The sequence below is a fragment of the Tyto alba genome, unplaced genomic scaffold (assembly GCF_018691265.1).
Source record: "Tyto alba isolate M040663 unplaced genomic scaffold, T.alba_DEE_v4.0 Super-Scaffold_46, whole genome shotgun sequence".
Lineage (NCBI taxonomy): Eukaryota > Metazoa > Chordata > Aves > Strigiformes > Tytonidae > Tyto > Tyto alba.
This window is the reverse complement of record NW_024881322.1, coordinates 12815308-12843159: the sequence shown is the minus strand read 5'-3', so window position 1 is coordinate 12843159 and position 27852 is coordinate 12815308. Positions and strand designations below refer to the sequence as shown.

General features: G+C 42.1%; 1 protein-coding gene across 1 annotated transcript in view; it reads left to right on the top strand.

The window, feature by feature from the left end:
• The window catches only part of ITGA9 (integrin subunit alpha 9), a 227065-nt gene that overhangs the window by 40535 nt on the left and 158678 nt on the right, over nt 1-27852 (top strand). The window contains exons 12-15 of the mRNA XM_042806477.1: nt 1269-1359; nt 1955-2000; nt 5041-5195; nt 12102-12262. Of these exons, the coding sequence (XP_042662411.1) occupies nt 1269-1359; nt 1955-2000; nt 5041-5195; nt 12102-12262 (453 nt within the window). The remainder of the gene's footprint in view (nt 1-1268; nt 1360-1954; nt 2001-5040; nt 5196-12101; nt 12263-27852) is intronic.

The window sequence follows — 27852 nt, the reverse complement described above, 5'->3', positions numbered from 1 at the left end:
TGGCACTTAAAAGCAGAACAGAGTTATACCTCTGCCTTCTAGGCTGTAATAGCCTGCAGATGTCCACTGGGATGCCTGCAGGCAGGATTTACCACCCTAACTGGGACCCCCCAAAAATGTAATGCAAGTGTAATGTGGGGAGGAAGTTACTTCCAGTTGTCTTAATCTTATCTGCCCACGAGTAGGAAAAGGAGATCAGTACACAGCAGAGCACTGTTCCCTTTAAACTGGCTGTCAGGACTGCAGGATATCTTTCTTCCTTTCAACTTGTCTTTTTTTTTTTTCCCCTGAATTTTCTGCCTGACCTTTTGTCCAATATTATGTCCTTTTATGGGAGGGCCAGGAGAAGCTGGTGGCATGTCACAAGCTGTGAAGCACCACCAACAGCCTTGAAATTACTTTGTGGGATAGGTTTCTCTTCCCTGTAACTTCTGCAGTTAGACATTGGTTTGAGTTCAGGTCTTGCATTGGTGGCCCAGCATAATGAATGAGAGCTGGGAGACATCTGACTGCCTTCTTAGAAAAAGAGATTTTTGATATATTAATTTACTTCAGACAAAGGCATTTACAATTCAAAACGTTTAGAGAAAGTTTTCGTGTTAGTAATTAAAAAAGAAAAAAAAATATGTTAGAAGTTAATTAATCTTTGCGTTGGGAAGGCAGAAATGAGATACAGCTTCCAAACTGACACAAAATACTGCATAATAGCTGATGGAAAGCAGAGTTTCCAAGTGGGATGAAAATTAATCATTTTGACTTCGAGTATGCTGGCAAACTTTGTGAAAAGGAATGGTTGTGCAGGATTTTCTGTTTCAATTAATCATTAATTTTTGTTAAGATGCTGCTTAAAGCTTTTATTTACAGAAGTGGAATAATGCAAAAAAAAAAAAAAAAAAAAAAAGATAAAATCTCTAGGGTGCAGTTAAATTTCCTCCCCTGACCCCAAGAAGCCTTTTTGATGTCTTCTTTGTTTTGCTTGGGTCTGCACGAGGGCTGTAATGCAGGTGTGTTTTTTAATCCAAGTTAACACTAGCCGCCTGCTAGCCCAGAGCAGAAGGGCTTCCTGCAGTCCACAGCCTTCCTGCTCAGGGCTGCGTGGGTGAAGTGCAAGCCTGCAGATGTGCAGCACTTCCAGCCCACGGAAGAGAGCCCGGGTGACCATGAAAATCAGACTGGAAGGTTTTTTTGGGGTTTGCTTTTTTGTTGTGTGTGTTTTAGAGGATTCTTTGTGTTATTGACTGATTTCACTCCTGTGTTTTCTGCTGCAGAAGCTGTCTGGGCAAACAATAAACCCGACGCTGCGGATGTTCGGCCAGTCCATATCAGGGGGAGTCGATATGGATGGCAATGGCTATCCAGGTATGTCCTGTGTCCTGGCAGCGAGAGCACTGGGGACACGCAGCAGAAGGTTGAGAAAACAGCAGAGCTGGTCATTTCCAGGTGGCTGCTTCCAGCTGTTGCGGGAGACCAATGAAGCTGAGCATTTTCTTCCCATTCCCCTCTGTTACTTGAAGCTCCTGATGAGAATTTGAGCCGGTTGCTTAATTCAGGTGTTTTGGCAGTCATGACAAAGGCTTGAGATATTAAAGCAGAGGGTTTGAGTTCTGGCCAAGGTTGTAAGTTTCTTGGAAGCTGCTCAGTCATGATGACAATCCTAAAACCAAACCAAAACAAAACCAAGAAAACAACAAAAACAAACAGACAAAGAAAAACAACCCCCCCCCCCGCAAAATGTAAGAGTAGTAATAAAAGTTAAACAATGAAGAAGTGATGTCACATACCTAATCCTTCAGTTATAATACTTATGACATAATGATATTTGAAGGGACCAACTAGCTTATTTAAGTCAGAAAACTGCTTTTTTAAGATACATGCTCTGTAATTTAGCACCTGATTTGAGAAAACTGAATTTTATGCCTCCTTTGTAACTGTCTCAATGTTACAAAAATTTCAGATATGACTGTTGGAGCCTTCTTGTCAGACAATGTGGTACTCCTGAGGTGAGATGAATGTCTTTTTCATCTGCTGTTGTCTTCTTTTTGTCTGTTTTCTGTTTATAATCCTATGTGGTCTAAGTCCTCCACCACCCCAATTTTGTCCCTAGTTTATTGTGGTCAGAAGAAGCCAGCTGGATTACTTCTTAAGGAGAACCTTAGACATGGATGGTGTCAAAGAATGCACGATTTAATTTAAACAGAGTAGTGAGGGATGACAATATGTAGGACTCCCAGGGCTATGAAGAAAACAAAGGGTCAGAGCTGGAAGGAGATGAGTTGCATCTCAGTGCCTCTTTAGAAAGGTGGCTCTGAATTTGTGAGAAGGCTTTTTTATTGTTCTTACATTTACATAAAGTAAATAAATTATGATTTGAGGGAATGTAGTTGAGCAAAAAGCCAGCTGTGTATGATGACAGGATGTAATTTTGCAAGTAATAATGGGACGCAGAATGAAATAGTAGTCTTCAGGGAAATGAAATATGGAGACATTTTCGATGCACACAGGATTTGGGCTGCTGTTTTGAGTGTATGACTTAAGTGCAACTGCTTGTTTCATCTTATGGAGAGAGGTGTGACAGCTTGGTTCACCAGATTATGCAGGTGGAGAGTTAGAGTAGGAGTGGGCTTCAGATGCACAGACCTGGGGAAGAGGATGGGAAGTTTGAATTTTGCCAGTAGCTCCTTTGTTACACATGTTAATATTTAATATAAAAATCCGGTCAATACCTAGATGTCATTAGAAGTAGAAATCACCAGGGACTCCTGCATCTTAATGGAAGATACAGGAATGTGGTGAGACTGGCAAGACAAATGCTGGAGCTGCAGAACAGACGTGCCAGCCTGCTTCCTGTTCAAGGCAGGAAGAACTTGGCTTCATTTCCAGTTGAATCGGTTAAACAAAACAGAGAGAAAAAGGAGAAGGGGAAGAAATGCTCTTGATGATCAGCGTGGCAGGTGGTCAAGTCTTCTGGAGAGTTTTCTGTGCCTTCATCGTGCACGGAGAGAAAGCCAATTGCTGCTTCTGTGGGAAGGTGTGCCAGGCCCCCGATGGGAGCTTGCAGCCCCACATCTCCAAAACTGCTAGAGAGGAAACTGCATTTTATTCCTGTGTTGTTGTTACTTGCGGGACGCGGGGGGAAGCAATCCGAAAGGCTTGCTGTGATGTTTAAAACATACATCGCAACAGCATGGTGACCTCTGGCCACACGTTCAGTCATGCTTCTGCGTTTCTGAGGGAATTAGCACATTACTGACTGACTTTGTAGACATCCTGATTAATTGCTGCTCCTGCCAATTTACAGCACATCCCTCTTGCCATTTAGATTCAGATTAGGATAAAGAAATTGGATTTTTTTTTTTTTTCTCCCCCTCATCCCGCCAGAAGCCTTTGTGAAGTCCGTTGGCCAAAACCAACAAATGTTTTGCCAAGAGATATTAAAGGCTCTGGTGGAAGCCACGGTGACTTCGGGCGGATCTCGTTGTGTATTGCTCGTGTGTGTGTATGGCTGTTTGACAGATGCATTGTTTTTTTTTCCCAGTGAATAAGCAAGTGAGCTAACGTTAAGGAAAAATCACACAGTGCATCATGGGTGGAGAAATATTTTTTTTGTAGGAGAAATATTTTTCTAGATCAGTTATAGCATGTACTCTGTTATGTCTCCCCAAGCATTTGGAAAGCATTTTTTTTGAAGGTGTGAAATGATCCTAGGAAGCTCACTCTTTTTCCTTCTTTTTCCTTCTCCACCCCCCTCCACTGCCCCCCCCCCCCCCCCCCCCCGCATTACTGTATGTATTTCTAGGATTAGCATTTATCTTCATCCTCCATCTCAAAATGAAAACTTGCACTGTTATTTCAGGCTGTGGTAAAGGAGTCTGAGCAGCTGTCTTGGAGATTGATGTGACTCTTGTTCCAGTCAATATGAATTAGGTGTAACCACAATCCCTGCTCTCTTCTACCCCCTTTCCCCTGCCTCTAAATTAAGTGGCTTGTGGAGTGAGAGTCCTGAAGTGGTTTACTTACATGCTCTGTCTTTGCACGGATGCTGGGACTACCTTAGAAATGAATGTGCTGGTTGCTGCACATTTTTTTTTCACTACTGGGCTTGGTTTTGGAAGAACATGTTCATGTTGAACATGTACAGAATTGAAACCACGAAGAATAACACTTGGTGAATTTTTGGGCTGAAGTCCTGCACTGGGAACGGCTCAGCAGAGGCTGGGTTTCTGGGCTGATTTTTCCAACCAAGCTGGCAGGGCTGCTGTGTTGTGTGAGAGGGGAGACCACCTGGGCCCTGGTGGCGCTCGGCTTGTTCTCCCGTTCTGTCCGAGGTCTTCTTCAGCCAGGAATATTCCTAGCGATAACTCGGTGCTGGAGTTGCAAGGGCAGAAAGCTTTTGTTCACAGTGCACCAGGTAACTCCTGAAACAGAGTTCAGCAGCCTGAAAAGAGTATTCAGTCCTTACCATGTGCTGGGAGGGAATTAGCCAAACGTTCCCTCCTCCAGAAAACATGAATGTGGTGTCTGCTGTCCCTCGTATGCTGTCAGAAAAATTATGTATGAATCCATCTCCTACCCCTGTTCTCCTTCCTTGACTTTCAGGTCGCAAATTTGACTATAGACTGTTCTCTGGAAACCACCTGATTTCCTGACCATCCAGGCTGCTTAGCAAGCAGTCTCACTTGCGTGAGCTTGTCATCCTTGGTTGCAGTTGTGCTAATTTTGTTATCCTCTTCAGTCATCAGGAAGGCTTTATACAACTTTTGCTGAAAATGATTATTTTTATATATTATCAGTTTTCCCAGCTGCCTGCTGCAGTCTGTATCTGAGCACTGAACATCAGGCTGATGTTATGGTTTTCATTCACACACTAGAAGTCCTTGCCAGCTAGGTCAAGTGCCAATTTAGCTTACTGTTTAAATGCAGTCTCTTATTTTTCATGTCTGTTTAAAATTGTGCAGTTTACCAAATCTATTTTATTTTCCTTTGTCTGAGCACTTCCTTCTGAATGATCACTCAGTTCCACTTCTCTGTTGATCTCTCCAGATCCAGGCCTGTCATTACCATGGACATCTCCATTTTCCTGCCCTCCTCCATCAATATCACAGCTCCTCAGTGCCACGATGGCTTGCAGCCAGTGAACTGCCTCAATGTTACAGCATGCTTTCGCTTCAATGGCAAGCGTGTTCCTGGAGAAATAGGTAAGGTACCTGTGCCAGCCCTGGGCAGGGTCACCTGGAATCGAGGGCTCCCTTTGGAGTCAGTAACAGAGCTTTTACGTGAAATAAGTTGTTTCGAGGTGAGCTGAGCTATACAGTTCCAGAAAGTTGGAGGCTCCCTGAGAACTTTCTTGGGCATGTTTTTACCTTCTGTCGAGGCTGATGTGATACTGGCACAGTTTCTTCCTGAGTGAAAGGAGGGAAATGTGTCCTTGGGCTTACTGAAAGGACAGAGAACACGGAAGCAGTTGATGTTTTGTCAGTTCATATTCCCTGGTTACGTCTTGATAACACATTTCTGTATCCATATCCTTTATCAATGTTATCAGAAAGCAGGTGTGATTTCCTCAGGATCAATAGTTTCTGAAAGTGTACAAGGAGCTCTTGAACCAGAGAACGATAAATCTGAATTCCTACCAGGTGTGAGCGAATCATTTTTCTGTGCAGCAGTTTACCTTTCTGTAAAATGATTATAAATAGTGCAGTATTTTAGTGATGGCAAGAATATCTTCAGTATCTTCCAAGTTAGTTAGTCTCTGTAAAACACATGGAGTTTCTCGGGTGAATGGAATTGTGTAAGGTGTGCAACTGTGCAAGCCTTTACGTCTTGGCTGCATTAAAATACTACTTACGTCTTTTACATCCCAGTGTTTACAAGTCTGAGATACTGCGTGACGTGGTATGGGATAGATACAGCATTTCTAAATATTGTAAGGTCTGGGTGTATTTAATTCGGCCACGATGTTTTACCTTCGCCGTGCTTTAGGAACGGCAGAGGACTCGCAGTGTGCTGCCGAGGGAAGGTACCTCAGCCTCACAGCGTGCTGAGTCCCTGCAGTGGGTCTGGTGAGGAGCTGGGGGAAGCAGTGCTGCCTCCTGCTCTGTGCCCTAGCCTTTCTCAGCTGCTAATCGAGAAGGGTGAGAGTTGCATCTGTGCATCCCGGTATGCAGAGCCCGCTGCAGTATTTGGATTTTAAATGAGCCGGAGAAGAAAAAGGCTTCTTTCTACTTCTCCTGCCATTCACATGGAGTGAGAACTACAAGCTGCTTGTTGAAATTACTCTCTGCAGCTTGTCTCTTCGTCACCTAAATAGGTCAAAAAAGTGGAATTACTGAATTTAAGATTCCTCTGGATTATAACATATTGGTGCAACTGAGACTTCAGTTTCTATTTTTGCATATTTTCCTTCCCTGTAAATGATGACTTTCAGCAGACAAATACATGCTTTGATAAAGTATTTCTTGTACTGCCTGCTAATCTGTCAGTTAAGAAAACACTTATCTCTGAGTGCTCCAGGGGTGTTAATTCCTTTCTGAAAATCACTGGATAGATTTTCTGAATATCTAGGTTTTCATATATTCCTGGGGTACTGTTTAAAAGGTTTCCTCTGCTTTAATTTCATATCTCTGGACCTGTGGCTAAGAAGTGAAGCTGCCTTTTTTCCCAATCTAAGTATCTGTTCCGCTTGTTTGCAAAAGATCTATCTTCCTGTTCATCGTGTCTTGTAAGAGCCAGTTGAATTCCCCAGTGCTGTCATATAAGCTGTACTCCCCATGAGTTACTGTGGGGAAAGCACATGTGTATCTTCCTTGGCAAGTAACATCCATCTCATTACGAGGAATTTTTTTACTATTAAGTAGATGATTATAAAACTTCCAACCATTGTCCTTGTATACAATGCTTCTAGCAAAGTGATTTGTCTTAAAAACATTGCAGCCAGAACTATATGACTGTATAAAACCCTTTGGGGCTCTGATTTGGATAAAATATCTTCAATAAGATTTCAGTTTGTAATCTTAACAGTCAGGCCATTTTAATTACGTTGCAGTTGAAGGGTATCAACTAACAGAGGGTGGAACAATTCATGGAAACGTTGCAGCGGTTCCTCTCCTCCATGGTTAAATGTAGGAGGGGGGAAAAATAGAATAGCCCTGTAAGTACATCATTGTCCAGTTCGGACTCTGAAAAGCATATGGAGGTGTTAAAATGCTATGTCAAAGTTTTGTGGCTAAAAGCGTGGGGATTGTCCTCATCTTCGGATGTCTGGGGGTGGTGTGTTGAGTCGGAGGGCGGGGACACGGTGTGCGGCGGGAGCACCGCTCCCCTCGGGCCTGGCAGCGGATGCTCCGGGCTGCTGGCTCCTGCTGGCTCCTGCTGGCTCCTGCTGGCTCCTGCTGGGAAGCTGGGTGTTGCTCTTGCTTTGGGGCAGCTGAAGTTGGTCACCTGCTACACAGTGTTTAGAAAGTCAAGCTGAGCATGCAGGCAGCATTCTTCTGTGGCAAATGGGTGTCTTCAATGGTTATTCGAACATGTGGTTATTTCGTTAACTGGCATGTGAAGGAAAGTTCATCTAGCACTGCCTCACACTTAAATATAAACCTTCCCCACTCTCCTTTTTTTTTTTCTTTAAAACCCTTCTACTCACAGTTGCAATACTACTGGCCGTGTAACAGCTATCTCAGGACCCGTGTTTATTGATACTGCTCGATACTGCCAATGACAGTATAACTCCCATCCATTTTGTAGATACTGTTTGCAGACCACCTCCTTCGGAAATACAGATTTCTTGCTGAAATGTTTTTGTCTGAACAGAGAGCCGTGCCCAAGTGAAGCACGTGCTCTGCACTGTGTGCCAGGCATTGTCCGGCCCTTGGCTCTGCCTCAGCGCTTGCTGGAGAGCTGCGCGTCGCGTCCTACACCCGCCGAGAGAGACAGCCTCTGCTGCGTCTCGGATGCGTGAGAAATACAGCATTTCATGTTTTCACTTCTCCACCTCGGAATCTCACTCAGGCTGTTCCTCCCTCACTCGAAGGGCCGTCGCTTTGTCTCCCCCCGGGGTCTCTGTACCTGCAGGAAAGGCGGGGATGAGAGAAAGGCCGTTCCTAGGCTGGGTGAGCAGGCTTCAGCCTGTTCAGACCAGGTGCTTCTGGGTGAGCAGGACAGGAAAGCAGGCTGCTGGCATCCCTGTGCGGCCAGCGCTGCTTCTGCATTCAGCCCCGCAGGAGAATGGAAGTAAATTTGTGCCCACAGTCTGGATAATTTCCTCTACAATAATAATAGTACGAGTGTGAGAATTAGGTGAATTTTGGTGGCTATGAAAATGAAGGGGTTTGGGTAAAGTTAGGCAGATGCGCTAGAAGCTGCTTTAAAGTTTCTCCTGTACTCTTCACTTCAGACGGGCATCACTTGAGCGTCGGTCCATTTCTAGAGTAGTCCTCATGTCCCAAATACTGTTGCCTGAAAGGCTGGTGTGAGATTTAGTGTGGGGTAGTAGGTTCTTTGATATTTTCACTCTGAATATGTTTCTAGGACTGAAGAAACATGCCCGAACCAAAACCTGATGGAAATGGACACTCCTCTTCATACCTATAGCCTGCTGTAGTTTGACAGGAGTGTTATTTCTGTCGGTCTCTCATTTTTCCAGTCTGCTTGGGTGCAGGCCTGAGTCGGTGCTACCCTCCGAATGCCTTGGAAGGGGGGATGCTGCAGGGTTGTGTTGTTCACTGTACAGAGCAGTGAGGGTGGCTCCCTACTTAGAAGCTAGGGACAACGCCGTGACAGAGGATTTGAAACGAGGTTTAAAGTAAAGGGAAAAAGGAAAGGTTTTTGGAAGAAGATGGGAGGAATGTCTTATGTATATTGTCATTTGCTAGGGCAAATTTTTTTTAATACTTTCATTACTTAAGAATTTTCTCTGCAAGCAAAGTTCATGAATCGCTTTCTCCTTGTAATTACTGGTAGAGACAGCAAAGAAACCCATTCCTCTTCCAATGGCTTTTTGTTATTATTTAGTAAATTCTTAATTTTCTCCATGAAAATCCTCCCCTTCCCCCCTTGTGAATCAGTACTATAGTTTAACAAGCACTTGCGGATGTGCTTGTTCCTGCTGAGCATTTTACTGCCTGATTTTTGTGTGCTGTAGCATCATCTGAGTGGGCAATGAAGGGATGTGCCAGGCAGCTCGGAGGGTGTAACCCCTCCATTAGCACAGCTGGCTGTGATTCCCATTTTAGCTCACAGGATACCGCTGCCCGATTTCAGTCCCTCCTCACTCCTCTCTGCTTCCTGGCTGCCTTCAGCCCCGTGAGCGGATGACTTGTGCATCATGACATGTGCCACTTAAGATGAATATCCATTATAAAATACCTGCTACCATTTACTTGGTGCATCTGTTACTGGCTGGAGTAACTTGCCTGGTCTGCCAAGCGATGGTCCGCTTGCAGGTATGACTAAAAATTTCTCAGAGGGAGCTGTTACTGAAGCTTTTAGGCATTTAACTTTAGTTTAGGAATGGTCATTACAAGAATCAAACCCTTCATCTGAGCTCATCAAATCCATGCCAGAGTTTTATTTTGATTGTGTGAAGTTGGGTGAGCTGATCCCCAGAAGCATTTCTAACCAGGTGCGCTTAAAGCTGCTGGACAAATAATGGAAGGCGTTACCTGGAAGAGTTAATTTGCTAGCGAAAACTTTCCTTCTGATCTACTGGAGTGAGCAGAAGGATCTTACACCACCAGCAGCGCTAAGTTTGGCCAGCTATCTCCCCACCCTGGTTGCTTTTTGGAAGCAATCAAGCTGGAGAGGGGAAGAAAAAAAAAAAAAAAAAAGAAAAACCTTACTCATGATATTTCAGTTTTTCCACTGATGTGACATCATTGGATATAACATAGAAACAAGTTGTCAAAATAAAGGGGAGGCAGCGGGGAGGACGGGAACTGTGCTGCTTGATTGAAAACATCCACTGCAGTTTCAGAGAGCCGGTAGCTGGGATCGCTTTGCTCGGAGGCCTGGTACGGGGCTCACATCAGGATGCATCTCCGCGCCCGCGGCGAGGAGTTGTTCAGTGTCAGTAATACATCGCGCTTCCCTCGCAGAGCCTCCGAGCCTCCCCAGGCGCCCCTGCAAGCTCTGCAGCCCTGCCTGCCTTTGGTGCTCCTCCTTTGAAGAGGGCTGCGTCTCCCCACGGGGCTTTTTGCCTCTGCCTACGCAAGGCCGGGGTTTGCTAACGGGATTTTTTGTCTTTATTCTTGGGATGCCAGTGCAGATCTCAGCGTGTGTTTGTGCATGTGAGGTCTTGAGAGCGGAAGGGAGACCACTGGGGGTGGGTGTGGGATGTACACACTTTAAAAAAGAAAAAAAAAAAAAATTAAGAAACAAATGGGGTTTTAGAAAGCCGAAACCAACCCTGTGTTTCTGTTTAGGTGGTGTTCTTGAGTGGGACGGAGCAAACGCCAATTCAGTGAGAGTTTTTGGTGCTGAGCTTCTCAGAGGTTGAAACGCTTTCAAGGCATTATCCTTCTAAGCATGTTATTCTTCTGAAAGCAAGCAAAAAAGGTTCAGGTGGAGCCCTGTGATGGTAGTTAGGCTGATTCTGCAGCTGTGGCTTTTCTTACTACCTAGAGTATATCTCTGGTTGCTTTGCATGAACTTGTGAGTGAGCTTTTCATCAGAATGCAACACATGGCAAAGGGAAATGAGTTCATTTTGAATTACGTGAATTATGAGTGTTCACAGAGACTTTTGCACCAAGTTTTACAATATCATTAAATAAACACTTCATAGTGAAGTTTTGGTGGAGAAATGATTGGAAGTGATAACACTGGCAGCAGTGTTGATTTAGAGAGACTAGGATTTTCACTGATTTAAAAAAAAACAAAAAACAAAAAACAAAAAACAAAACACCACCACAATACCAAATAAAACCACAACAAAACCCAGCAAAGATCCCATGCTGAAATTTAGTATAGAAGACCTCAGTCCAGGAATGTGTTACACTTACATTCATTGTTTATAAATTTCTGGCTTAAAAAAAAGTTTACATTTATGGGGAGCATATTATCTGGCATCAATCATCTAGGACTTAATACATAACTAAAAACCAAAGCAATAATTTGGCAAGCACCCTACATATGTAACAGATCAGCACAGGAGCTGGTACTGTTGTTTACAAAGATTATCAACTAATTAAGCCATTTATAGTGAGCCAATCTCATGGTATTCCCATTATTGCCTTGATAACAGCTGAAATCAATACAGGCAGTGCTCTGTGATGAGTGAAAGGACCTCGCAGCCAGCGTTACCCTTGTCTGTAGAAAGCATCAGAACAAGCATTCATGCTTCTGTTGCAGTTTTCTTGCTCCTGTTGTTGTTGCATTTACTAAAAGGAAAGGTACAGTCAGCTTGGATCATTCAATCACTGTACATCTACTTAAAGTAACAAATAAGTTTTCTTTTGGATACAGATACAACCAGTCACAAAGCAACAGGTTATGTTGTTACCTATCCTGCAAGGCAGCAGGAAACAGGATTTACAGAGATACAGCTCATTAGTCTCTGGGTTTGTCTTCTATAAACTGCCAGGGATTTCTGACATCTAAGGCGGGGATACTGAGTGCAAGGCAGTGACGTCTAGTTAAGGTATAAATGCTAAGATGACTGCAAATCAACAAAAGTAATTGTCAGGAGGTGCCACATCCTGGTTGACATTTGCATGATTTGTGCTGTTCTAGAAGGAAAACAAAGCTTGAAGTTGCTGCTGTTGTTATTTGTGTTGTGTTTGTGCTTTTTCTGTTAGCAACATAGTTTAAGCATCTTCTGTTTCTTTTTTCTTCATTAAGTGTGCGTGTGTAGATGTATTTTTACACATCATTTCCTATAGGAAAGGATGGGCTGGGGAACGTAGCAACACGAAACCTGGGAGTGCATTAGTAATTGGATTTGGTTTTGTGCAGCCACAGGAAACTTAGTGATTGATTGAGAGCCTGCAAGGGTTGACCTTTCTTCAAGCACACATGCCCTTGGGACAACAGGATCCATTGATAGGTGGCTAGAAAATAACTATTGTTCACTGACATCCTTTGTTTTCTTCTTCTTCCTTTTTGAAACAGGTTTGAATTATAACTTGACTGCTGATGTGGCAAAGAAGGAAAAGAGCCAGCAACCCAGAGTTTACTTTGTGTCTTCTGGAGAGGCAGCGGGGCAGATCACAGAGAAGTTACAACTGTCATACATGCAGGAAAAGTGCGATCATTACCTAGCATATGTCAAGGTCAGTACGTTCCTGTCCTTGCTTATGTTGGCCTCACTGCAATTCCACTATTTTTTTTTTTTTTTTTTTTTTTTTTTTTTTCAAATATTCAGCCAATTAAAGTGGTGCTGCTTGGCTTCAGATGTTCTTTGTTTTCCTGACGGGTGGATGAAGTGTTTTTTTCAGAGGAAGCTCAGAACTTCTTGCTTGGTATGATTTGTCAGTCTGAGCACCATTGGCCTTCAAGACCTGGTTCTAGGAATATGTATTTTATTTACTTTTGATCAGGTGCATTTGCAGGGAATTTCTTTCTTTGTTTGGTTTGGTTTGTTGCTACACTTGTTATGCTTAAAATAAGGAGGCAAAGTTTTGGCAAGAGCAGCAGGTTTAGTTTTGTGTAAGGTCTGACTGCACAAGTGGCTAGTGATGCAGTCTGCACGGGAGTGGCAGGATAACATGGGGTCTGTCCTAAAGCAGTTGGGCTATTCAGTTTGAAGAGCATCCTGGATTTCATCTGGGTTTGAAAACAGCAGTGGGATAACTTATTTTCACATGTCTCATGGTCCTAGGGATACAAAGAGCGCTTTCTAGACATCCTGGGACATAGAAAGGGTCTGTTCTTCCTGTGACAAACTCTTCGTCCAGGGTCTGCTAGGACTGTAGTTATCTTTTCTTGGCAGGCGTAGTTGAAGAAATGTCACCCAGGTACCATTCTGTTTGGAAAGTAAGCACAATGGTTTTCTTCTCAGTGAAGGAATTAATAGAATGGATTTTAAAATGATACGGGAAGGAGATTTATCTTTTTGTCTTAGAAACACTAATCTATATCATCAGTCTAGTAGGAAGTAGGGCTGTGTGGTGAGTTGCATATCCTCCTTACCGAGGACATGTTCCCATAGATAAGTATGACCTAAATTCCATGGATATCACTTGGCATTGAGAATCCAGCAGGTCCGGACATCCCTAAATGTATAAATTTTTCCAGGAAGCTTCTTCGTACCTAAAAAATATTAGAATGGGAGATAAAATTAATCCTTTGACTTTATCAACATTTTGTGCATGACTGTTGAGAGAAAATAAAATAAATAGAGGGACCACCAAGGAGGAAACGCTGCCCTGTTTAGTTGTGTGGATCTCTGGGAAGAGACTAGGTATCTTCTGTGGTTTTTTGTTTCTAGAACAACCTTTGCTTTCTGCTATGGAAAAGCTCATTAAAGAAAACGTAGACCTATGAGATTACCATTACTTAGAAAATATGGCTCTGAGTTTACTAATTCTGGTTTTCCTCAAATGAGCACATCTGATTAGGCTTTAATGTATTGAGTTTGGATGAAAAGGAGCCATATGCCTTTCTATCTTAACCCAACGATTTCTTTCACACTATCCCTGTTGTAGTTTTTGGGTACTACACAGAATTCATTAAAAAGCTGCATATGCCCAGGAAACTAATTCATTGTAGCATTTCTAGCTGATGTAGGGAGTGCAATGGTAAGAACTATTTTTCTGTAAAATTCCTGGGAAATTTGATTTTCATAGGCAAGAGAAGTGTTTGAGTATGTCTAAAAATACCAACAACTTAAAGCAAAACAACTGGTTAACAAACAAGGCTACTGGCTTTCTATATGATATAAGCAGCTATTTTTCACAGTTGGAAGAAAGGCAGGAAGCGTCGTTTGTTCATGTAAGGGAGAATCTAAAGTAGTGGAGAAAGATAATTCCTGTGCTTGCATGGGAAAGGTGATATGATCCACAAGGTTACATGACATTAGAAACATCAAAGACAGTCCTGCAGACTCTGGAGGAGTGGAAATGGGTCATGATCTTTCACAGCTATCCATAAGTAACAGCTAGTAAAACAAAAAGAAAACCCCTGAAAACCAAAAAAAAAAACTTCCCAAACTCCATCCGGAAATCTCCTTGATTGCATAGTTTTGTGATGGAATGGGTGATAAAAGATGAAATACTTAAAATATATTCATTATTTCACTTGGGCTTTCCTCTTTCTTTTTATTTACTGTATGTCTGATGAATTCATCTCCATGGCAAATCAGGTTTTTTTGCATTTGAATCCTTAATCTGTTCACTTTATTATTGTTCATTTGAATCCTTGGTGACAAATAGGTTTATATGATAATATGAGGATGTCAGTTCTGGACTGCCTGTGATCAAGGGTAGAGAAACTGGACTTGTGGGTGTCCTCATGTGCTAGTTTGACAAACCTTACTGGGTAAACAAGGTGTCTAGTCCCAGTGGCACACGGCAGAGCTCCGGTAGTTCAACGAAAGCCTGTTCCAGGTCTTGCTGGATGATGTCTTACCAGCATCTAATTCTAGCATGCTGGAGACATAAACCAGAGAGATGGAGAAAAGTCGTGGAAAAAGCTAGACCTATACAAGCTTGCTGCAATTTCTTTTGACAGATTTGATCCCCAGAGACGCCAGTGAAACTGAGCACTAAAAGAGTTGCAGTCTGCAAATAAACTGACAGGGATACTCATTAAATCATTTTGCAATTGACGTGTCAGTGTTTTGAGCATGACTCCTTTCCTAGTTGTGGTTCCCTCTCAGGACGGGAGCTACTGTTGTTAGTGCTGCTACTGAATTTGAGTATTAAAGTCTTGTCTTTCCTCATAACGGTGTGACTGAGATAAGTGGGTCTTAGAAGGTTTGTAGGATATGTGTAGCTCAGAACTTGATCTTGTACAAGTCAGGCTACCAAATTACAGCTCAAGTTGCTAGAATTATGGTAGTTCATGAGGAAAAGTGTTTTTCTGGTTGAGAATAGAGAATGAAATGGAAATGCCTTGTGCCTTCAACATGCTTTGAGTTTGATTTTTGTAATGGGCATGGGGAAGTAAAAGAGAGATGGAGTTTTCTGTCTTTTTTCTTTCACCCCCCACCCCCCCTCTTCATTGGAACCTTTCTGATGATTTCTAATTAAGATACTTTAATTCTTTAGTATACATAGACTAATTCCTATACAGCACCTCAGGTGTCATCTACAAAAGCTGCATTTGTTTTAATTTAAACACCCCTTGGAGGTTTGACTGGTACATTCAGTAGAAAATGGACAGCTGGTGCAAGTGGCTATCAATGGAGGAGTTCAGGAGCATCGCTGGTTTGCTCGTGCCGGCGCGTAGCAGATCCCCGCCATCCCTCGGGAGCGGTTTCGCTGCTGGACAGTTCCCCCTCCGGCCGTCTGGGGATGATGGTGCTGCCACTGCTCTCCTCCAGCGCTGGTAAAACTGCCAACCACAGATAAATACATTTCGTGGTAACTGTCAATTTTGCTGGAGGACAATGAAGTAAAAGTTTAAATCTAATTAGCTGCTTTGCTTTGCTTTGTTTTGGGTTTTTTTTTCTTTTTTTTTTTTTTAAAAAAAAAAAAAAAGGGATTTGTTTTTTCATGGAAGGAATGGCAAACATAAACATGAGGAAATGGAACGTGGTACTAAGAGGAGAGGAAGCAGAGGTTGCAGGAGAGGTTAGAAACAGAAAAGATTAAGAAAATAAATGGGTTTGAAGGCTTCACAACTGCCTCCTTAATATCTGTGTCTACAGCTGAAATGTAGTTTTCTCTTGGAAAATGTACTTGTTTGGTGTTCAGAATACTTGAGTTTTGTGTTTAAGACGTGCTGTGACCAAGGGCATGGATGCTGAAGAGGCATGGTTTCCCCTTTCTAGTAACTGCCCTGGTTGCTTTCGGCTTACGAGGGCTCTCCTAATATTTACTACAGATTTACCTGTGGATAGGACAAGAGAATTTTGATGCAGACAGCAAAGCACATTGTGCCTGCAGATTTACATGGGGAAGAACCTCATCTTCCTTGATTTATCACAAAAGGTGTAATGGTGATGATGGTGGAAGCCCCTTGTACAATTCCTGCATTTATTAAAGAAGCACCGTCTGGTTTCTTACACCACCACGGGCCAGCCAGCTGGGCTGCCTGTTGCTACCAGCCACTGCTCTCTGTGTGCAGAGTGAATGCTGTAATAGCTTCAAACACCATCAGCAGTCCTGGCACATGATTAAACCAGACGCAGAATTTATATTTTCCAGAGATCATTATCTTGGTGACTGTCTGGTTGTTTTAAGTAGTCTCATGTTGCTCATCGTATTAACTATTAATGGATCTGGCTGTAGCTCATGGGGAGGATGGGGCTGAGAAGCACCAGAGAAGTGGTGATACCAAAGGCTTTTTGTAATGGCATGTAGGTGAGGAGCTCGTGCTGTGTTTGTACAGGCAGGTTCGGAATAAAATGTTGCCTTTTCAACAGAAATTGCACAGCTGTGTTTTGTTCACTGCTGAATTCTGTAGCCAAAAATTTGCCTTTTTATAAGTATGTTTCTGGCCTTTGTCTGCCCTGCATCACGGTTACCTCACGTCTCTAAAGATACTCTGGCTGCTGATCTCACACAGCTTCATCTCTAGTGCTTGCCAGTTTTAGTCACTGTCTGTGGTTGTGATTGTTTCTCCCTCTGTAGCTGTTTGATCTCATCTGAGGGGGATGCGAGCATTAAAGTCTTCTTAATTCATAGTAATCTGGACTTTTCTAGCATCTGGGTAGCAAAACAATCAGTCTCAGAGTCACATGTGATGTAGAGATGGTATCACCTTGATCCTCTGCAAGATGTACTTTTTTCTGAAAGCTGTCTGCCTGTGAACTAACATCTCTACATTAAGGTTTGGCTGGTGATGTTACAGGATAGAGACATCCAGCCAGACACTCAAGAGCTTATTTTGAAGGCTGGTTGGATGGTTTGTTTGTGTGTGTGTGTGTGGTTGGGTTTTTTTGTTTAGTGGGATTGGTTTCTCCCATACTGTCAACACAGAGCTGTTCAGAGGGGGGAGGATGGGTTCCGCAGAGCTTGGTTGTTCACTTTTAGCGAGGCCATTTCTGAGAGCCTGGTGCTGTGAGCGACGGATTGTGTGTTGGATGTGGATGGCAACCACCGCTTTGCGGAGGAAGATGTGAAAACCAGACCCTTGGCATGTGCAACTCCCCGCGGTAGCGACCCAACTGGTCCTGCACAGCTGCCCCTGGGAGAGGAGAGAAGTCGGAGCAAGTCAGGGGGTAGCACTTGAAGCAGAGACTGCTTTCACAGCGGCGACAGCTATGAAAACTTAGTCATGATTGTCTAGGATTTCACAAGGATTGGACCACTGGGCAGACAAACTGAACGCTGACCTGTTCCAGCCTGCAGCAGGAAGTTTATCGTTGCTGCAAGATGAAAGCTGCTGTGTAGTTTTGCCAGGAATGATGACTGCAGTGAGATTCAGCACTAAGACTAAGAGCAGAATTGATATCTTTGGGTTTGTTCCTTTTTGTTGTTTTCTATAATTTTTTTTTTTTTTTTTTTTTTTTTTTTTTTTTTTTTTTCCCTTTTGCTGAGCCAACTGGAGAAACTGTTAGGCCGAGCCAGATGCAGTCACAGCACATGTTCAGCCTTAAAGGGCTGTGGGGTAGGTAGGGTGATCGTGAAGCACAGGGGTTTATTTACAGAAGCATGCTTTCCAGAACGATTCTGTTTTCCAAAACTGAGAAAAGTGTGCTTGTAATCTATTAGCAAAGCCTGCCTCCCCTCCAGCAGAGCAAAATAAATATAATCCTGGCAAAATAAATAGTGTTTTTTGTTGCCTTACTCTGTAAAGTGATCAACCCTCTCTTTTCAGATACGTTCTGGCCAACACTGTGTAGAGCTGATGTCTCACCTTGAAAAATAAGCCAGGGAGAAGAGAAGCTGCATTTTTTCCTGAGTAGCTCATATGGCTAAGGGAAGAACAGTTGTTAGCTGCATAGCCCTGGGTTCCTTTTCATTGCCTCTGAAGTACAGGGATTTAGACGTACCAGAAAGTATTAAGAGTTTGTGGGAAGACTGACATCTTTGAGCTGAGCATTAACTGTATCAAGATTTAAATACTGTTAATGACCATGGAGTTGTCTTTGGCTTTCCCAAAAGTTTTTGCAAGGTCCGCCAAGAGCAAGTAAGATTGTCTTTCAAGGGTGAGCTTATATTGGGGTTCAAAACTGTCCTGCACAATGTGGCCAAAATGAAGCTGCCAAATATGCCTGGCACTAGCATCCTTTCGGAAGGGACCCATGCTGCAAGTAGTAAGTGCTGTAAGATCTGTTAGGGCTGGTAGTGCAGCTGCATGGGAGAGCAAATTGTAGCAGATATTGTGGTATTAACTGTTGGGGGCATTTTACTGTGCAGTGTAGCTATTAGGGCCATTCAGTAGCCCAAACGGTCTTGTGTCCTGAGGCCAGTGGGAGGTTTTCAGCTCTGAGCTGAAGGCAGAGGTTTTGTCCAGATGTCCTCCTCTGCCGATCTTCCCAGGCTTTTAAAGAAATTACTCTTACTCTTTTTTTTTTTTTTTTTTTTTTTTTTTTTTTGTCTCCTCTCCTCACACTGACAGATGATATAACTTAGTGGCAAATGTCTCCTCCTTTCTGGTTGGAGAGTATTTTCTGCTCTGTACAAAGCTTGTCCATTACAAAAAGACTGAAATGAAAAAAACCCCATCCCATTTCAAGTTTTAGCAAGGTAACTAATTTTACTTTAATTCACTGTTGCTCTTCGACTTTTGCCAGCATGTATGAAAAAGACCAAGTATGTTGTTTATGGCCCAGTCAGAAACTTGGTTGCTCTGGTGGAGCTGCTGTTAGACAAAGTGCCTGGTTAATGACCTTCATGAATCCATGCAGAAAGATTTTATGCTCCCCAAATGAAATAAATATTATCTTGAATGAGGCTCAGTCAGTAGACTTACAGCACAGCAGCCACTGAAATTGTGCTTTCCTGCCTTACTTCTTTTTACTTGCTCTTTTTAAAAGGTAGTGTTCCCTGCTAAACCCTAAAAGGATCAAAATCTTTAATCTTGAGCCCTTTGATAAGTTTTCCCGTGATATATTCTGTCTTGGGAGAGAAATATGATTTATTTTTTCAAGTAGAGTCTCTCAAATACATATTTCTTAAGTTTTAACAGTGTTGAGAATTACTTTTATTGCATTTAAAGTCTTAATGAAGTGTGACACTTCACTGTTGCTCTTAGACATTCAGTAGCAGGCATATGCCTGTCTTTACTGTCTGCCCACTGATGTGTTTCTGTTTGATACCGTAGTTCCTCAAAAAGAGATTTAATTTGCAGATTGAACCTTTTGGAGACTCAGCAGGGGCAGATTTAGGCCTGGGAGGAGGATACCAGAGCCCACGGTTTGGAGATGCCGTCTATGGGGCTTTTGTCTGAGAGGAGCCATTGCATTTCCCAGTGATGGCACTTTTAGGAAGTGAATGTCCAAACAGATAAAAGAGCTTCTACACTTTGTGCTAGGAAAAGTAATTTCAAAAGGCAGGTAATGATGGACAGGAATATTTTTGCTTTCTCTGGCACTCCTGGTTAACCAAAGAGCTTGTTTTCTCAGGTGGAAAGAGGCAGCAAAGAAGGCAACACTACCGTTTTAGAAACTTCCTAAGCTTGTTTTTTGTACAGAGTGATATAAACTAAACACATGATGGCAAATTGTGCTGTAAAAGTTTATTAGTACTTCTTTGGGACAAATTTACGCTTAGGGGGAATACGCTTAATGCTAGAGTTTTGCTGCAGAAAATTACAATAGGGAACAGCTTGTTTGTCTTAGTGGTTTTCCTGTTTATAACACATGGAGGAATATCAGTCTGTGCGGTAATCTCAGACACACACATGTACACGGTTGGTTTATCCTGTCCAAACTGGGGAGTGCCTAAAATTTTGACCCTTTCATTTTGCTACCCTGAGGAAAGAATGAGCAGGGCTCTTCATCAGGAAACATTGCAGGCAACTTCCCACAGAAAACTCCTCTCTAGGTTAAAAAAGAAAACAATTAATTTTGCTGGCAGTGACTTTTGGGTATGTTCCAAACATTATAACCTCCTCATAGTCAGAACAGACATGAGTCTTCTGGGAGACTCTTGCAGATGCCGTGTTTGGTTTGGGTGGCAATGCATAGTGCTAATCCAGTGCCCTAATTCATACCGAAAGTGCCTGACAACATGTTTGAAGAAATGTGGGAATAATAGATTGCAGGCACAGAACTTTTTTGGCAGAAAATGCCTTTTTCCCCTTTCTCCCCTACTACGTAACTTCAGTCGTGAAACTGAATTAATCTTAAATTCCTGAGGTCCAGAAACAGTTGAGGAAAGGTGCCTACCCTGTGCTGTTACCCTCACGCCCACATGCTTGCCAGTGTTTCCATATGCAATGCTGTAGGTTGTGCTGGTGATCAAGTGTTACATCTCCAGTCATAGCCTTCCAGTTTGTGGCGGAATCTTAATTATCAGTTCCCCTTGCAGAGCACCGTGACCTCTCCTGGAGTCTCGGTTATTTTCGGGAATGTTTAAAATTCAGGACCAGGAACCAGCATGTTGTGCTATGCTAGCTGTGTTTCTGTGGAGATTTTAAAAAGGTAGTTATCTGGGAGTTTAAGTTATTTTTACTTGCCCACAATGTCTTTGACGGAATGGCATATGCTTAAGCTTGTCTCCTGACTTTATATACAAGATATTCCTATGGATTGGATGCATTAGGCAAATCAGCTTGAGCTTCTCCACTTAAGTGTGTCACAATTTTACAATGGCCATTTCTCCTATCAAATGCTTGTGGCCACTGTGCTTGCTTTCAGTGTTCATTTTCGCTTTGAAAAAAAGATCATCCTTGAAAATAAGCATACTTTTGAAAGCTATCCTCAAAGCAGTGAAGTAGCCAAATTTTAGGAATACGTTGAATCTAATTTTGAGGGTTCATTTCTTACATTGGTGTCTTCTGACTGGCTCACAGTGTAATGTGCCATTTATTTTCATCCGGCATTAAAGTTTGTATTGGTGCATGTGAATTACATAGCTTTAAAAGAACAGTCTTCAGAAAGGGATATTGTAAAGGCTGCATAAAACATAATTAACTGATTCTTAAGCAAAAACTCAGTGTTACAGTACCAGAAAGGTTTCTCCGATCAAATTCCACCAAGAACATAGTGTAACAACTTAAGTGTTTCACAGAAGATTTCACCAGAGGATCTTCTAGTCTGCCTTTACCGTCAAGTTATTGACCACTTTTTCTCCTTAAGTTGCAGGTATTTGTGCTCATGATTTCTCTTATGTAACATGAGCAGTTTCCTGTGGAATTCTCTTGAAATTATTTGTCAAACTTTATCTTCTCAATGAAAACTTGAAAGATACTTAATAAATAGCCTTTGTGTGCTTTTTATGAAGTATCAAGTTGAATTATTTTTTTGCCATCTTGTTGTTCTAGCTGGTTTTAATCTCCATTTATGCATAGGTTTTAAGGCACTGAATGTGTTTTACTCTGTGATATATGAATGTGCCTCATTCCGTAAGGCTAGGACTGGGTGATAGCCTGACTGTAGTAACAAATAATAATGAAGAGAATCCTGCAGTAGTATATATTGCCTTTTTTTTAAGTCTTGGGAGAAGACCCAGGCCTGGTGTTAAATTCTAGACTGAAATGTGAAGAGTTAGCTGTAAATCTAAGGGAATCCAATGTGAAGCGTAAATTTACTACTTCCTTCTTTTGGCACACACACTGCATCACCTAAGACTTCCTTAGATGACAAAATAAGTTAAAAATACAACTGGTTAAACTTGTTGTGACTTAGTAATTTTCATCCTATTATCAGACACACAGCTTCTCATTTGGCAAGGTTTGACTATAAGGGAACTGACATTAATGTAACTTTGGTGAGAAGAAAAGGGTGTAAAAATAGAAACCACTAACAAAGAATTTAAGTTAAAACCAGGTATGTCTTAAAAATTTATACATTCTTTTACATATTTTTAACCTGCTAGGATATAGAAAGCACCAAGTGACTATCTTGTATATACCATTAGCCATGAAAAAGTGGTTTGGTTTTGGTGAAGTCCAAGGTTATAGGGACAATGGTTTGATGGAAAGGCTTTTAAAGTCCTTTCTGTGTAAGAGACCGAGCTCTGTCACTCTGCATGAAAATTTAGCTCGTGTGCTCTTGCTCTGGGAGCTAGAAAAGATGCAAAAATTGAAAAGCCAGAAACCTCATCATGCTCCAGGGGGTCAAAAAAAACACCCAACAAAACATGTTGAAATATAGCTGAGGATGTTTGTAAGATAACTTGTATGTTTTTAGGAAGTGTTGAGGTTTTCAGTCCTTAATAATAATAATAATAAAAAAAAAAGGTGGTATAGCGTTCCTGTAAGTGCAGAAACAGCAACAGTGTTGTAGTGGCACAACCTGTAAACTCTGATTTTTGCTCTTCAACTCTGCTGTCTTTCAGGTGCAAAGTCTTTGAGACCAATGAGATAAATTGTAAAGCAGAACCTTTTTTGTTATTGTTTTCTCATAAAGATTTTCTTTATTCAGAGAAAACAGGTGGTTTCATGCAACTGCATTAGCTATAAACTATTCCTTTTAAATCATTGAGCAGATCACTGAGTGGTTCTGAATCACTCTTTTGGTTATGTGCCACCAGGGGAAATGATTGCTTCATGCCTTGGTAAAGTACAAAAGCCTGACAAATTCACATGGTAACAAACCCAATTTTGTATGAATCAATACTGCCCCAGCGAAAGTGAGTGAGTCCAGTTCCCATTTGTGGTGCATGGCCCCCGCAGCCCAGCAGCAGCTTGCCCAGGAAAGGCTGGTGGTGTGCCCCCGTTCAGGGAGCTCTGCAGTTCATGGTGAAGCAGAGGCTTGAGCTCTCTAGCTGTATTTGGCAACCCGTGAGCTCCCCAAGACTCGGAGATGTTGGTGGGGACCCTGACACCTTCATGCAAGCATTCAACCCGACTGCAGGAAGGGGGCTGGAGGAGGTGGTTTCCATTTTCTTGTGTTATCCGTGTGATCGTTTCCATGAAAGCTGCCCCTCTCCACTCTCAAACTGCAGCAGCAAAATTCATGAGCTGACTTTGAGAGGCTGAACCCTGGAGCACAGCCAGGTTCAGGAGCCATCACAACGTAAGCACTACAACCCTGGCAATAGGAATCAATGGCAGAAACCATCCCAGGGTTCAGCAAGGGGTGAGGATCTCACCTGGAGACCAAGCAGACCCTACTCATGTGAGATGGCATTTTCAAAGCCTTTCCTGAACCCACTAAATCTTTCTGGCCTGGGGGAATGGGTGAGTGTTTAAGCTGGTTGGGATGGTGCTTCCACCTCTCTTATGTCCATTCCTGCTAAGTGCCTGTATCTCTGCTTGACCAATACATACGTAATTAACTGTGGCAAAATGCACCCCTGAAATGGAGATACTGCACAAAACTGTGCAATTGTAGCCATTGAAAGCAATAAATATTACCCAAAGTGTTGGGTTTTATTTGTCCCTTCCAAGAACTTGCACAAATGCCAGAATTTATTTTTAAACCTCATATAAGCAAATTAAGTATTTGTGATGGCTCATTTTTCTTTCCTTGCTATTTTGGGAACAGTCTTAATTTTGCCCTACGTTGTTTCTGTTGGTCTTTTTTGACGTCGGTTCTCTCTCTCTCCGCTTCTGTAACAAAATGATCTAATGCCCTGTGTCGACTGAAGGCTGGTGGGTTCAACACAAGGTTGCTTACTTCAGGGGATGAGCAGAATGTATTTACAGTGGTTCTGCCATGTCCCGCTCCTAACCACCAAGACAGCTATCTAAAAATTTAACATTTCTGACTGTATAATCTGTATGTATCTTACTTTTGGTGTTAACACTGTATTTTTCATCTTGAAAAGAATACTCCTGAGTGCAGCTCTGGAGAGCTGCATGGTGGGCAGTCAGTTTAACATCTAATACTTACGTATTATTACTATTAATCTCTTCCTCTTGTAAATATTTACTTTATGTCTGTCCTTAATTCTTTAATGCAGTGGTTTTTATGTTGTCAGCCTTGAAAATGTTGCAAAGGCAATAAAGGTGAAATGCAGCTTTATAAGATTCTGTAGATCTTTTCCTATTGTTTTTCTGACTACCAATACCGCTTGGGAGCCGCTGCTCCCACCTGTGCCAGAGGCATCGAAGCCACCACAATTCCTCATTGACTTCATCCCACAAACTCAGTGGGATTGTTCAAGTACAGCAGCACACCTGCCTTTCATGATGATTCCTCCGAAAACCTATTTATCTCTTTAGTGACTGGTTGCATTGGTCTGGGATTTTGGATTGCAAGCTGTTGGGATCAGGGGCCGCCTTTGGTACAGACCCTTGTATAAATAGCAGCAGTGTTCATGGCTATAAACAGCCAGGGAGAGAGTCACCAGAATGGATGAGGAACTTGTAAGGCTTGGATATTTGAGGGGTGGTTTTCTTAAAATAGACAACCCCAAAATAATCCAAAAAAGTATATAAGCTGTCTAAATCTTCTGAGAAAGCAAAATTTAGGCTGGAGGTCCCATGAGAGAAAGTTTTCCTCTCTTACACTTCCCAGTTCTGGCTTGTATGTAGATACTTTGTAGGGGCGTTTCTGGGAACATATGTGCTCTCATCCTTCTAGTTCCAGTCAGAACCAGAAAGAAAAGAACAGTCAGAAATAATTAGTATCTTACTAAGAAAAAAATAACTCCAAAGCTTGAAAAGGCTCATGTAAAGCTTTGTATATGTATGATATTTTTGATATAACTGTAGTCTTTGCCATCTGAACAGTGCAGTATTCTGCTGGTGGCTGAGAAGCAGGAAATGAAATAAGTAGGTATGAAGAACTGTCAGTGATATATATATATATATAAATATATATAATCTTGTATACTTCTAATGTCGATATGTGAGGCCTATTTAAATTAATTTAGGATATGATGATGTGCTTCTAATTGTCATACTTCTGTCACCTTCATCTTCAGCTTCAATTTTTTTTTCTCCCCAAATTCTCTGTGTGTAGGTTTGGAGAACTAAGAGATCTGTATTACATGTGAGGTAGAGGGAAATCTAGGCAGCCAGATAAGCTTATTGCTTTGTGATTTATTTGACAAAGGACTAGTAACTAAAGTTAATGGATTGATACCTGGGACTGGGAATCTTCTTCACAACAAAACGTGGTTTAGCATGTTGGTTTTCCTACCACTGAATCTCTTCTCATTCTCCTGAATGCATTCCTCCAGTGCCAGGCTGGATGATAGGTGTAGGCCATGAGACAAGAGTAGTGTATCAGTTTTCCTTTGCCAACAGCTCAGCGTTATCCAAAAAGACCTTGATTCATGATCCCTGGAGAGCATGGCATGTAGGTTAGCTTAGATTGCCAAGAAGTGTACTGCCAAACTTACACTCGGCCTAGGAGCTCATTGGTCTGTGCTGGACCTGCAGCTGACTCCAGGCTTTGGCAGAGGAATTTAGTGTATGTCTGTTGCAAACCACTTAGTGTCTTTTAAAACCTTTTTGTCAGTTGACAACTGTCAAAACTGTGCATCAGTAAGTACAGGTTGCAGTGTTTCAGATGAGTGTGCTAATTTCCTTAATGGGTATTTTGGTGGTAGTAACATAGTTAAGGAGAGGTACGATCAGGTTTTGCTCATTTGTGTACCACTTGCAATTTTGGACAAATGGAATATTCTTATTCGGCTTTGTCTTCTCCATGGGATCTGTGTTCCACCCTCAGAAACATTTTTCCTTTTGAGGTGTTGCAAGAAGTTATTTTTGTGGATGTATACTACCGAATCTGGGTATGAAAGACAGGACTATATCAAGCTGTGGGCTGCAAATTATTATCTTATGTATACAGTAAACACAGATGATGGAAGTCTTGACCCATGAGATTGCTTCACTAGACAGATGGATGAAACTAAAAATATGCAAGTTTATTTCATTCCCTTAGGAGAGGCCTTTGGGTCATAAAGTGTCTATACAAACAAATGTTTATTTTTACTTTACTATTATGATCACTAATTTACTAATATTTACAACTTTTTAGTATGCATTTTCAGCTTATCCTTCATTTTATACAGACCATACATTTCTGAATAATGAGCTGGAATAAACTCCAGTCATTTGCATAGCTAAACCTTCTGCTGTTACTTTTTTCTCGTACTTTGGAGCAGTCTTCTTCATATGCAGAGAGAGGGAGTGATGCTGGGGTTTATGTTAGTTATATTTACAGAATGCACCCTTAATCAAAATTTGTTTGAAAAAGTACGTCTGTTTAGAAGGAAGCTTACAGGGACATGTTCTCTAGGAAAAGAAAACCAGTAAGGGTATATTATAGTACCATCTAAAAATTCCTAACAAGACATGAACTTTTTCTGTGCTCGTCGTGAACAAAAGCACGTTTAGGAACAGTCCTTTACCCTTCAGATCTGGTAGTCTGTCAGGACCGTTTTGCTTTGCTTGAGAATCACCACAGGGTAATCCAAGGAAGAAGTCACTGACAGGAATATGGCTGCAGCTCTTGCATACAATATATTCCGTACTTATCTCAGCTAGATCTCTTTCAAGCCTGCGTTTTATGAACACAATTGCAAGGAGTAAAGAGATAAATATCCATGATTTTTACCAGCCAGTGGCTGGGGGGCTGTGGTGCTAAGCTGTACCCCCTAGAAGTGTTTACCACCACATGCAAAAGCAACGTACCAGACCCCTTCCTGTGGAGGCTGTGGTGAGCAAGGGGAGCGTGGCATTGGGAGTCAGCACTGCCCTTCAGCAAGAAGGCACCTGCAGAGGTTACCACACAGCCTGTTGTAGCCAGATAATACACGTGGATGAATTTTGTTTAATCAGCTAAGACTGTACCCACAGCTGATTGAAATTTTGTTACCTTCTGTATGGTTTTATTTGTGACTTGAAAAAAAAGGTGTATGATGTTTTAACGTTGCATTTGCAAATGGTCAGTTCACAATCTTCAGGTTTTTGTTGAAGCACTGAAAAGAGGTGCCATTTTCCTTTTTGGTGTACAAGAAAGTGTTTTTTCCATGTAGTATCTTTCCCAAATATGGAAATAAGGACTAAGCTATGATGCTGAACATATTTCATTCCAGCTCAGTCATTAAAGCTTGTTACCTCACAGCACTTTAGGCCCCCTTGAAGAACTAAATACTGCAAGGGAAAGTAGCATGACTTAAGACATTTTTGAGGAGTTTGTCTGGAACAAGATGCCAACAGTTGTCATCTGAGAGAAAAAGTGACAACAGCACTGGTGTAAATGAGGCTGATGTGCATGACTGTGTGATACTCATCTTGTCACTCTTTCCATGCCTGTAACTATTCACCTTTGATTGCCTTTAGAATTAATGGTAAGAAATAAGCATTTTTAGGGCACAATGCACTTGGCCCACTCCACATGTGTGTTTTAGGGCATGACAAGTCAGACTCCATTGACTAGGTCTCCACTGGCTCACCAGAACGCCAAGGGCAACTTGTTGGAGGTAGACATCTGTATTCCAGATGTCTACATTTATCCAGATGAATCCTACTCAATCCAGTCCAGTGTTGTCTGACAGAATTTGCAAGTTAAGAAGGAAAAATGATCAGTTGGTAATGATGCACTGATCTGTTTCCAATATTCCAGTGAATCAGATTGAATTTTAGCCAAAGAACTGGAATAGAGAAAGCGGTACAGTCAAAACCCCACTTTCCACCCGACACCCCACACACACACTCCCACCCCCCGCAGTCAAGTAACAAGAAA